General features: G+C 41.7%; 1 protein-coding gene across 1 annotated transcript in view; it reads left to right on the top strand.

Moving 5' to 3' along the window:
* DOT1L (DOT1 like histone lysine methyltransferase) overlaps positions 1-13,608 on the top strand; it is a 218,476-nt gene that overhangs the window by 159,416 nt on the left and 45,452 nt on the right. Inside the window, exons 15-18 of the mRNA XM_075864436.1 lie at positions 2,946-3,059; positions 7,289-7,380; positions 8,295-8,396; positions 9,723-9,860. Coding sequence (XP_075720551.1) covers positions 2,946-3,059; positions 7,289-7,380; positions 8,295-8,396; positions 9,723-9,860 — 446 coding nt within the window. The remainder of the gene's footprint in view (positions 1-2,945; positions 3,060-7,288; positions 7,381-8,294; positions 8,397-9,722; positions 9,861-13,608) is intronic.

Raw genomic sequence — 13,608 nt, 5'->3', positions numbered from 1 at the left:
AGGAAGAAAAAAACAGTCAGTCAGTGTGTATTCACACATTTGACAGATTTATTTCAGAAATTTCTGTGGCAGAAAATTCTTTACATACGTGTGGGGTTGTTTCTGCAGCAATGTTCAAGGATTTCTGCAAGTCCTATTCAGATGATGGAGCAATCAGACATTTCTGCAACAAATCTGCAGTATGTGTGCATGCCCTTACTGTGATCCCATCCCTCTGTACATAGTCTTTCTTTGATCCCAGGGGTGTGATACAGGAACTTTTGTTTAAAGAGGCTCTGTCACCAGATTTTGCAACCCCTATCTGCTATTGCAGCAGATAGGCGCTGCAATTTAGATTACAGTAACGTTTTTTGTTTTTAAAAAACGAGCATTTTTGGCCAAGTTATGAGCATTTTTGTAGTTATGCAAATGAGGCTTGCAAAAGTCCAAGTGGGTGTGTTTAAAGTAAAAGTCCAACTGGGCGTGTATTATGTGCGTACATCGGGGCGTTTTTACTACTTTTACTAGCTGGGCGTTCTGACTAGAAGTATCATCCACTTCTCTTCAGAACGCCCAGCTTCTGACAGTGCAGACACAGCCGTGTTCTCGAGAGATCACGCTGTGACGTCACCCACAGGTCCTGCATCGTGTCGGACGAGCGAGGACACATCGGCACCAGAGGCTACATTTGATTCTGCAGCAGCATCGGCGTTTGCAGGTAAGTCGATGTAGCTACTTACCTGCAAACGCTGATGCTGCTGCAGAATCAACTGTAGCCTCTGGTGCCGATGTGGCCGTCACGATGCAGGACCTGTGAGTGACGTCACAGATCTGCACTGTCAGAAGCTGGGCGTTCTGAAGAGAAGAGGATGTTACTTCTCTTCAGAGCGCCCAGCTAGTAAAAGTATTAAAAACGCCCCGATGTACGCACATAATACACGCCCACTTGGACTTTTACTTTTAAACACACCCACTTGGACTTTTGCAAGCCTCATTTGCATAACTACAAAAATGGTCATAACTTGGCCAAAAATGCTCGTTTTTTAAAAATAAAAACGTTACTGTAATCTACATTGCAGCGCCTATCTGCTGCAATAGCAGATAGGGGTTGCAAAATCTGGTGACAGAGCCTCTTTAAGGGTATGTTCACACGAGGGCGTCCGTAACGGCTGAAATTACGGGGATGTTTCAGCCTGAAAACATCCCCGTAATTTCAGCCGTACCGGCATGTGCAGGCGCTTGAACGCCGCGTCAATTACGGCCGTAATTGGCGCTGCTATTCATTGGATTGAATGAAAAACGGCTCCAATTACGGCCAAAGAAGTGACAGGTCACTTCTTTGACGCGGGCGTCTATTTACGCGCCGTCATTTGACAGCGGCGCGTAAATATACGCCTCGTGTGAACAGACAAACGTCTGCCCATTGCTTTCAATGGGCAGATGTTTGTCAGCGCTATTGAGGCGCTATTTTCGGGCGTAATTCGGGGCAAAAACGCCCGAATTACGTCCGTAAATAGGCCGTGTGAACATACCCTAAAGGGAATGCATCACCTGTAATACTTTTCCGAATTAAAACCAGATAGTGAAACATTAAAAAAAAAAAAAAAAAAAAATTTTTTTTTTCGGTTTTCAATTTTTTGATTGTAGATGGTTTCATTTTGTGTGAACGTGATTATGGGGCTTTCCATCTTGCCTGAGATTCTGTTAACGTTTAGAGACATTCTTTACATTAGCCACATGGACGATAGGAACAGGAGGGGACCTGTTGACTTTTATGGTAGTTTTCTAGGCATGCTCCGTGACCTGGGCCGTATTATTTATATATATATATATATATATATATATATCATGCATGCATGCATGCATGCATACATGCATACATGCATACATACATACGTGTGTTACCTTTCATTGAGATGACTGCTGGGTAGTGATCTCTTCAGAACAGGAAGTGTCAGTCTATTGTGAGGTTCAGTGGCCAGAGTATGTTAGGATTATTTTTTAATATACCAAATGAAACAAAACGTTTATAAATGTAAGAATTTTTCAACAGTAGTTTATTGAAGACATAGTCCTTTTAAAGGGGGTTGTCTCGCAGACCAAACCATGTCTATAGGCCCCTATTAAGGCATAGACCTTTTATTGTGGAGGAATTCCCCACCTTCTATGTGCCAGAACGAAGAGCTGCTCTGGCAGTGCATTAATGCATTTATTTGAATACAGCCACTGCAAGGGCTAGACGCAATATGACTAGACGCAGTTTCCCACAGTGATTTAAGCGGATTTCCAGGGGCTTAGAGTAACATGGACGGATGAAAATAGACACCGGTAAGAGGTTGACTCATAATAAATCTCCTAATATACACCATTATGGCAAAAAGGAGGGGTACATACCCCCCCCAACCCAAATTTAATTGGAGTAATTTGCTATTAGACACTAGGTGATTACCCAACCCCATTGGACATCATGTAAGCTACCTACCTTTCCCCAACTGGACACAAATTTTAATATGATCGACCACCCTCCCGACTGGACCCCCAAATATATAATGTATCAAATGACACCACTGACTACCAGGGACCATATTGCAAATGTGTCCATAGAAACCTGTATGTAGAAATCTCTCTTCTGTTTACTGCTAAGGAAAAGAAAATTCCAACTGACGTCTCGGAAGAACCTTTAAGTACCGCCCTGCCTTTGTTGTACAGAAGCAGTAGTGTAATATAATGGAAACGATGCATGAATATAAAATGATGGGTGGTAACAGGCCCAGAATGTATATCGCCAAGACGATGCAGTAATTCATTTTTAGTTTCATTTATTTCTATTTTATTTTTTATGGTTTGCATTGTGCATGAACTACGGAATTACTGACTGTATTTTTGTTGTAATGTTTTTTGGTCTTACATTCTGATATAAAAAATAAAATAAACCTACTTACTATTCTTTCTTTTATTTTGTACAGATATCTACAAGTCACCTCAGAGTCCCTATTTTCAGCTACCTACCAAAGTGCAGCGCCAACCTTCCAACCAGCTGTTGTCTTCACCCACACCACCAGCTCTGCAGAAGCTGCTTGGTAAGAATCCGACATGCGATCGTGTGAAAGGCAGGTTTCTTACTTGTGTTCCAGGGAAGAAAATGACGTATTCAAGGAGCAGTTGAATTTGGAAACGCTATCCTTGGGGAAGTGGGAACCTTTAATTTAATATGACTTGCACATTATCGGTGGTCGGAAATGCTGGTATGGTTGGGGAAAAGGGGGTAGGACTTTCATGTTTAGGCAAAAAGACAACAAATCATGACCAGATTTTTTTATTATCTGTATTGCATAGCAACAGAGACTATGAACCCAACAAGATGGCCCAATTGGCCATACGATCAACTAATCAAGTTTGAGTCCAAATGACTCCATAGGTTGACCGTACTTGACCGTTTTTCAAAAGACAGAATATAATTTTTGTGACGATTTCAAGTAAAAGCAGCTGTCTTAATTTGAGAGATGTGCATACTGTCTGACATGTTTTAATATGCCCTTTGTCTGACACTCTGCTTTTCTCTAGCAGCAGTTTTCATCGTCCAAGGTTCTGGCCGCACCCTTATCTCTCACCTCCCTATTTAGCGGCTCCTTTCGTCAGCAGAGTCACTCGGGTATTTGTAATTTGCATCTTTTCCCCAGGCTGGAGCGAAGGCTCTCAGCCGTGGAGCTGCCCATGTGTCGGTTTCTCTCTCTATCTCTCCTTAATCCACTTGTTTTTCTTAAGTTCAATTTTTTGTTGCATGTTGTGATGTTTGTATGTCCTACTTGCTTTATATGCATTATTACTTTATACCAGGGCTTCTCAATCTTTTCTACTGTGGCCTCACCTGCCAGAACATTGTGATTCCTGCGCATTCGCATTAGTCATAGTCCATGCTAAATATTTTAAAGATAACCATCTTAAAATTTGTCTCCTGAAGCTAGTATAACCTTAAAGTAAGCATAAAATGAATCCATTTTATTTTCATACCAGAGATTTGTGTATCCAGAGAAAATAACTGTGCAGCATGTTCTGACCTCTGTTAAAACGGACTCCCCAACAACGGAGGGGCGTCTCACTAGTGAGGTCCACTTGAGTTTGAGAAGCACTGCTATTATCTGGCCATTATGTGCTTGCCTTCATTTTTTTTTTTCCGTTCTTTTATTCTACTTCCATGAATATGCCTAGTTATGTTTTTCTCCTTGGAATCTTTCTGATTCTGTAATTTTTGCATTTTTTTTTAATCTTACCCCATGTCATGTTTTTGTTCTCTGTTTTACTGCTCTCCTTCATTCTTGCTTAAGTCTACCTACTTCCTTTCTATCCTTGCCTGTATGTCCTCATTCCCCTTGGATGGAATTCGGATTGGTTATATCTTCCTGCAATCCGAAAATTAGCTATTGTTTGAAAGAAACTTTGATGCAGCACACCTTGGATGCAAATGAATTACTGATTTATCCTCTACGCTGGTAGTGGTTTTCAGCAATAGAAACGTAGCCACTGTGTACAATCTGATTTATGGAGCAGTTCTCTTGGGATACTGTTTTGCAGCTATATGGTTTAGGGTACTGTCCAGTAAGTACTTTATCACTGTACTGATCAGAATGAGCCCAGATTACTCTACAGACCACATTAAATATACTGGGGCCATGACAGGCCATTTGAACATTGAATAAGACGTCCTTTGAACTAAAGCCGCTTTAGTCAGAAAAGCCGTGTCGGTGCGGTCTTGCAGTGACTGTAGGTAACCTATCCCAACACTACTTTTTTTTTTTCTTCTTTTTTTTTTATGTCCAGCCATAGGTGTCCATTTAATAACGTTAGTTTACATTTTTATAAGATTGTACTATTTTATTTCAACTTGGTTTTTTTACCTACTCTTATGAACACTTTACTAATTTCTAGTCTCTCGTCAGACTATCTTTGCATCATTATGATTCGTGTTTCTTTTCCTTTTGCTTAACCCGTTAGTGACCGCCAATACGCCTTTTCACGGCGGCCACTAACAGGCTTTATTCTGATGCATAAGCCTTTTTACGCACTGCATCAGAATAAAGTAAACAGAGCAGGGAGCGTCGAATCTCCCTGCTCTCAGCTGCCAGAGGCAGTTGGGGGCGTCCCTGCTCTGCCGGGTGAGATCGATATTGGTATCGATCTCACCCATTTAACCCTTCCGATGCGGTGCGCAATAGCGTGCACCGCATCTGAGTGGTTTTGGAGAGAGGGAGGGAGCTCCCTCTCATCCCACTGACACCCGGCGATAAGATCGTCGAGTGTCTGTGTATTCAATGGCAGCCGGGGGCCTAATAAAGGCCCCCAGGTCTGCCTGTAGCGAATGCCTGCTAGATCATGCCGCAGGCATGACCTAGCAGATGCCTGTCCGTGTTAAACGGACAGGCAGTAATACACTGCAATACAAAAGTATTGCAGTGTATTATAATAGCGATCGGATGATCGCATATTAAAGTCCCCTAGTGGGACTAGTAAAAAAGTTAAAAAAAAAGTTTAATAAAGTTAATTTAAAAAAAATGAAAAACCCACTTTTTCCCCTTACAAACTGCTTTAGTATTAAAAAAAACCAAAATAAAGTAAAAAAGTTACACATATTTGGTATCGCCGCGTCCGTAATAACCCCGACTATAAATCTATTACATTACTTAACCCGCACAGTGAACACCGTAAAAAATTAAATAAAAAACGACAGAAAAATTGCTGTTTTCTGTGAATCCTGACTCTAAAAAAATGTGATTAAAAAGCGATCAAAAAGTCGCATCTACTCCAAAATGGTACCAATAAAAACTACAAGTCTTCCCGCAAAAAAAAAGCCCACATACAACCGCATCGGTGAAAAAATAAAAACGTTACGGCTCTTCAAATATGGAGACACAAAACCAAATAATTTTGGAAAAAAAAAGCGTTTTTTCTGTGTAAAAGTAGTAAAACATACAAAATCTATACAAATTTGGTATTGTTGCAATCGTAACAACCCGCTGAATAAAGTTATTGTGTTATTTATACCACAGTAAACGGCGTAGATTTAGGACGCAAAAAAGCCATGGTGTGGATGTTAACTCAATGTGCTCAATAAAAGACATAAACTAATAACACACAAACAGTTGTATTGTTCAGTTAGATTCTATTTGTCTATAATTGTGACTTGGATAACAATCAGACCACATTTTATCAGCAATCAATGCTGAAATCCAGTTAAGGGCCTGTTCACATCACCGTTGCCCTTCCATTGAGGGGTTCCATCGGGTTAACCCCTCAACAGAAAGGCAAACCGAAACCTAAGCTTCCGTTTCCCTCACTATTGATATCAATATTGATGGGAACCTAGCTGAAGGTTTCCGTCTGTCATTGTTGTGACAAGATTCCATTGTTCTTAAAGAGGCTCTGTCACCAGATTATAAGTGCCCTATCTCCTACATAATCTGATTGGCGCTGTAATGTAGATAACAGCAGTGGTTTTTATTTTGAAAAACGATAATTTTTGAGCAAGTTATGAGCTAGTTTAGATTTATGCTAATGAGTTTCTCAATGGACAACTGGGCGTGTTTTTACTTTTTACCAACTGGGCGTTGTACAGAGGAGTGTATGACGCTGACCAATCAGCCTCATACACTTCTCATTGTTCCAGCCCAGCTTCTTTCACTGCACAATCACACTGTAACAATGGCCTGGAACAATGAGAAGTGTAGGACACTGATTAGTCACTGATTGGTCAGCCTCATACACTCCTCTGTACAACGCCCAGTTGGTCAGTAAGAAACTAATTAGCATAAATCTAAATTGCTCATAACTTGCTCAAAAATGATCGTTTTTCAAAATAAAAAACCACTGCTGTTATCTACATTACAGCGCCGATCAGATTATGTAGGAGATACGGCACTTATAATCTGGTGACAGAGCCTTTTAACTGCGCGACTCATTCCCTCAGAACAACGGTACTCTGTCACAATGGTGACAGATGTAAACCATTAGCTAGGTTTCCGTCACCATTGAGTTCAATGGTGAGGGAAACGAAAGCTGAGGTTTCAGTTTGCCTTTCCGCTGAGGGGTTAACCCGACGGAAACGTCCGACTGAACCCCCTCAGCGTAAAGCGTCAGTGATGTGTACGAACAATAATGCTAAAGGGTTCACTTTTTCTTGCACCTGTAGCTTACCCTTTCAGTAGTCCTAGAATTAGGTTCTCTATAAAAGCCTTTTCTCTTGTGACTTATCAGTTGCTGGCACATTCAACCTTTTATCCCTGGGTGTTTATTTTATATACATGTTTTGTCACAGATTCCTTCAAAATCCAGTACTTGCAGCTTATGTCTCACATGAAGACTTCTCAGTACAAAGCTGGAATTCAGCAACTGTTAGAAAAGGAAAAGGTATGTGTCTTATTTCTTCCCTTTTAAAATTCTTTCACTGGTTTTAAATGTCGATTATGGAAATCCCCTTTTTAAAAATTTGTTACCTATCCACAGGATTGATTTGTGTCTGATCATTCAGATCCCCTCCACTGGGACACCCACCGATCACTAAAAATGGGGTCCCGAGCCACTGTTAAATTTCACTGCACCCCAAACAGCAGTAAGGCTTCGTTCGCATCTGTGCCAGGGTCCCGTTGCGACGTTCCGGGACCCTTTACTGACACAAATGGAAACCAAAGATTTCTGTTTCTATCACCATTGATTTCAATGGTGATGGATCCTGTGCTAAAGGTTTCCGTTTGTCTCAGTTGTGCAAGGATTCAGTCGTTTTGACGGAATCCATAGCGTAGTCTACTACGCTATTGATTCCGGCAAAATGACAGAACCCTTGCACAGGAACGAAGCCTTAGGAGGAGGTTGAATGGAGTTGAAGACAAGCATGTGCCCTACTACTCTGTTCAATGACTATAGGACTGACGGAAACAGCCAATCACTGTATTCTCTATCAGTAGAGTGGCACCGTGCATATTCATCAGCCGCTTCATTCAAAGTTCTCCTCACTGCGGTTTTTCAATAAGGAGGAATGGGGGAGGGGGCTCTCTGATTGGTGGCTAGGTGATTTAATGTTGATTCTGGGATTACCCTTTAATTGAGGTGGAAATAAATAACTGGAGACTTTCAGAGCCACTTACACTCAGTCTGGTGCCATCATCTAGGAGCAATAGTTTCCTGGCTAATGAAATTTGTCCAGTTCTGAGCTTTGTACATTTAGTACATTTGGCTCTTAATTTCGTATGGATAATAAAAGCCTGTTTTTCTTCTTCTAGTGGTTCCTTTTAATGTGTAAATCTTTTACATTTTGGTTTTCTTAGGAGAAAAATTCTAATCTCCTTGGTGCAGCCCAGCAGCTTCTTACCCTCTGCCAAGCTCAAAAAGAGGAGATTAAGAAATTGTTCCAACAGAAGCTGGATGAGGTACTGTAAATATATTTTTGAATTTTATTAGAGCAAGTTTGATCAGGTCTCTTATAGAGGGGACGTTTGATCAGGTCTCTTATAGAGGGGACGTTTGATCAGGTCTCTTATAGAGGGGACGTTTGATCAGGTCTCTTATAGAGGGGACGTTTGATCAGGTCTCTTATAGAGGGGACGTTTGATCAGGTCTCTTATAGAGGGGACGTTTGATCAGGTCTCTTATAGAGGGGACGTTTGATCAGGTCTCTTATAGAGGGGACGTTTGATCAGGTCTCTCTTGCCTTTTCATGACCTCGCTGCATAGACGTTGGGTGATGTGGATCTTCCACCTGCCTAGCATTACATTAATGTTTTTATATAACGTTTTACTAATCTATATCTGTCGAGTATTCATGTTCTCATTGGATAGACCGGCTAAAAGTATAGAGAACATGTCTCCATACTATACTGCTTTAAGACTGTTCACACTCCAGATTACAAGTGCTTTTCTGACAGATTTTTGTTGCTTTGTAAAGGTATGGACACACATAAAAGCACATAGCGTATCCGTCCTGGCAACCACAGGGAATTCTGCACGAAAAACCTCACCAAATTGTAGTGAAGATTTTCGGGCAGAAATACTGCAGGAAAAAAAATGTTAATACTTACCACCCGTGCTTAGTTTTGGCGACGCTACCCTCTACTCTGAGTACAGGCTGGCTTTCTGGGATGGCGCTGTAGTCCATGTGACCACTGAAGCAGTCACATGAGATGAAACATCCCAGGAGGCCAGCCTGCACTCAGAACAGAGGATCGCGTCACTATGGCAACGGTCAGCGGTAAGGTTAAGCATTTTTTTTTAAATTTAATTTTAAACCAAAAAAAAAACTTTTTCCTTATTTGCGGTGGAGTTGGTGTTTCCGCCGCAAAAGCACATGGCTCTTTGAGGGTTTTACCTCCTCCTTGAATTCAATAGGGAAAACCCTTCACAGAAGAGCAGCGATTCGGCAGGATAAATATACATGCTGCGGATTAACACACCGCAGGGGAGTTTATGAACGGTTTCTCTGCGGCTTTTTCCCTACTCTGTGGAAGACTTCTGCTACTGTACTATGCTGTGGATTTTCAGCAATGAAATCCGTGTGTGTGTGTGTGTGTCTACACTAAAGATCAAAATAGAGTATCATACTGCACTATTTTGTCCATTCAAAAACCGCTACCTGTCGGACCCGTTGTTAGTGGTAATAACCAAGAAATACGTACTGAAAATACATCTGGTAGTTTTTCTGTTGTGATTTGTGTGAAAATTTCTGTTTTGTGAAGTTTTATTTTATATTGACCTCACAGTTGGGAGTCAAGGCCCTGACCTTCAGTGACCTAATCCAGGCCCAGAAAGAGATTTCTGCTCACAATCTTCAACTGAAAGAACAAAGCCGGCAACTGGAGCAGGAAAATGGTGAATTGAGGAACCGAAGTCTTCTGTTGGTGAGTAAGATGAGCAAATTGTGTGTTAGAAGGGCACTTGACCCTAAGAATATGCTGCCAAATAATCACGAGTTAGTGACAGAAACAAGTGGTATATGCAGTAAGGTATTAATTTTTTTTTTTTTTTTTTTTTTTAAATGCTTTTATTTTATCAAATACCTTAATCAACAGGCGGGGAGGGAGGGAACGAACGAGAGTGGTTCCCAATGAGCTGGGAGTACAGTTAGTACAATCCAGTCCAGGCAGTGGTATGGATAAAGTCCGGTCAGGGTTAACCAAAGAGTTTGACACAGGCAGATCTTTTGTTTTGCCTGTGGCTGAAGTTAAAGAAATTGCTTAACCCCTTCCCGACATTTGACGTACATGTACGTCATGGAAAGTACTGACTTCCCGCATCTTGCCGTACATGTACGTCAAACGTTTGGCACCGGCTCAGAAGCTGAGCCGGTCCCATCATCACCGGATCTCAGCTGTATCTTACAGCTGACATCCGACTGTAACGGCGGGGACCGAAATTAGCTTCGATCCCCGCCATTAACCCCTTAAGTGCAGCGCTCAAACGCGATCGCTGCACTTAAGGTGTTTGCAGCTCATCGGAACCCCAGTAATGAAATTGCCGGGGTTCCGGTGGCTGCAATGGCAACCGGAGGCCTAATACTGGCCCCCCGGTCTGCCTAGCACCGAAGCCGGTCAAGATCCGCCCGGCGGCGGAGCCTGATCGGCTTCCGTAGCTGCCGGCAAGATGGCGCCGGGTCAGGAGCTGATCCGGCGTCATCAGTGGTGGAAGTCAGCTGTACTGTACAGCTGACATCCACCTGTAACGGCAGGAACCGGAGCTAGCTCCCATCCCTGCCATTAACCCCTTCGATGCAGCAATCGAAAGAGATTGCTGCATCGTAGCGGTTACAAGCAGATCGCCAGCCCTGACAGGCAATCGGGACTGGCGACTGCTGTTATGGCAACAGGAGACACAATGGTCTCCTGCTCTGCCATTACGGAAGCCGATTTAGGCCCCGCCGGGAGGCGAAGCCTAAACGGCTTGCTGTCAGTGAATGACTGACAGATCTAATACATTGCACTACATAGGTAGTGCAATGTATTAGAAAAAAAAAAATCTGACCGTTGGACCTTCAAGTCCCCTAGTGGGACTTGAGAAAAAGTGTAAAAAAAGTATAAAAAAGTGTAAAAAAAAGTGCAAAAAATAAAAGTTTGAAAACAATAAAAGTTTCAAGTAATCAAATAACACACAATCCCCCTTTTACTCTTATCAAGTCCTTTATTATTGAAAAATAATAATAAACCATATGTATTTGGTATCGCCACGACCGTAACGACCGGAGGTATCAAAATATTATATTATTTATTGCACGCGGTGAACAGCGTAAAAAAAACCCGTAAAAAACGTTACCAGAGTTTCTGTTTTTTAGTCACTTTGCCCTACAAATATTACAATAAAAAGTGATCAAAAAGTCGCACGTATCCAAAAATGGTACCTATAAAAACTATAGCTCGTCCCGCAAAAAACAAGCCCTCATACAACTCCGTCGACAAAAAAATTAAAACGTTATGGTTCTCACAACTTGGCGACAGAAAAAATACATTCTTTTTACAAAAGTAATTTTATTGTGCAAAAAGTTGTAAAACATAAAAAAGTTCTATAAATGAGGTATCGCCGGAATCGTACTGACCCGCAGAATAAAGGTAACATGTAGTTTATAATGCGTGGTGAACTCTGTATAAAAAAAAACCAAAAAAAGCTGTGCCAGAATTGCGTTTTTTGGTTTACCTGGCATCCCAAAAAATAGGATAAAAGGTGATCAAAAAGTCACATGTACCCCAAAATGGTACCAATAATAACTACAGCTCGTCCCGCAACAAACCAGCCCTCATACCGCTACGTCTATGAAAAATAAAATTAGTTATGGCTCCAATAAGTCAGGAAATAAAAAAATATGCAGTTGTGCCCGAGGAGAACATTTCTTCTGTTTCAAGAGGCGATTTATCAAGGACCTAAAATTAGGGAACCAGGAAGGGAGGGCCCAATCATATCCGATGGAAGCGACGGTGCCCGTATTATACCAGGATAATACTTTCCCAGCAAAATTCCCCAAACTACAAAGGCGCGGAGTGTGGACCAAAAGGGGGATAAGAAATGACACCATTTATCAGTGCGACACCGGCCTGTGCAGAAAGGATTGCTTCACAGCGTAACACACATATATGGATTATTTTTATTTTTTTATACCACCTGACTATGCCCCTTATATACTCCGCCCCGCTTACATGTACCCCCACATTATAAAACACCAGCAATACTCAAACAAATATAGTACCAAGCAAAATCCGCTCTCCAAAAGCCAAATGGTGCTCCCTCGGCCCTGAACCCTACAGCGTGCCCAAACAGCAGTTTCCTTCAACATATATGGCACCGTCATACCCGTGAGAACCCTTTTAACAATTTTTGTGGTGTGTGTCTCCAGCGTCATAAGCTGGGCATGACATATTTGCCACTGAATGGCATATCTAGGGAAAAATATAAATTTTTAATTTGCACCATCCGCAGCGCATTCATTTATGGAAAAGACCTGTGGGGTGAAAATGCTCACTACACCCCTTAATAAATGCCTTGAGGGGTGCAGTTCCATAATGGGGTCACTTATCAGGGGTTTCTTTTTATTATTTCACATCTGAGCCTCTGCAGTTGTGAACCAATACTTTGTAAATCGCCAAATTAGGCCTCCACTCCGCATGGTACTCTTCACTTCTGAGCCCTGTCATATGTCCAGACAAAAGATTAGGGCCACATGTAGGGTGTTTCTAAAACCGGGAAACACCGCATAATAATTAGAGAGCTGTCTTGTTATGGTGGCACAAGCCGGGCACCACATATTGGCATATCTATGGAAAAAAATCCCATTTTCACTCTGCAACATTGAGCGCACACTAATTTCTACAAAACACCAGGGTTAAAATGCTTACTACACCCCTTGGTAAATGCATTGAGGGGTGTAGTTTACAAAATGGGGTCACTTCTGGGGGGTTTCCACTGTTTTGGGCCCACAGGTGCCCAGAAACCAATCCAGCAACATCTGCACTCCAAATGGCGGTCCTTCCCTTCTGAGTCCTGCCATTTGCCCAAACAGCAGTTTATGACCACATATGGGGTATTGCCGTACTCGGGAGAAATAGCTTTACAAATGTTGGGTTCTTTTTTTTCCTTTATTTGTTGAGAAAATGAAAAAATTTGCGCTAAAGCTACGTCTTATTGAAGAAAAAGGACTGTTTTTATTTTCACTGCCTAATTCTAATAAATTCTATGAAACATCTGTGGGGTCAAAATGCTCACTACACCCCTAGATGCATTCTTCAAGAGGTGTAGTTTCCTAAATGGAGTCCCTTTTTGGGCGTTTTCATTGTTTTGTCCCCTCAGGGGCTTTGCAAATGTGACCTGGCCTCCGCAAATCATTCCTGCTAAATGTGATCTCAAAAAGTCAAATAGTGCTCTTTCCCTTCTAAGCCTTGCCGTGTGTCCAAACAGCCGTTTATTACCACATGTGGGGTATTGTTTTACTCGGGAGAAATTGCTTTACAAATTTTGTGGTGCTTTTTCTCCTTTAGTCCTTGTGGAAATGAAAAAAAATTAGCTAAACCTACATTTTCTTTGAAAAAATGTAGATTTTCATTTTCACAGCCTACTTGCAAAAATTTCTGCAAAAAACCTGTGGGGTCAAATCGCTCACTATACCCC

The sequence above is a fragment of the Rhinoderma darwinii genome, chromosome 1, assembly GCF_050947455.1.
Source record: "Rhinoderma darwinii isolate aRhiDar2 chromosome 1, aRhiDar2.hap1, whole genome shotgun sequence".
Classification (NCBI taxonomy): Eukaryota; Metazoa; Chordata; class Amphibia; order Anura; family Rhinodermatidae; genus Rhinoderma; species Rhinoderma darwinii.
Note: the sequence above shows the minus strand (reverse complement) of the source record. Positions and strands in the feature narration are given on the sequence as shown.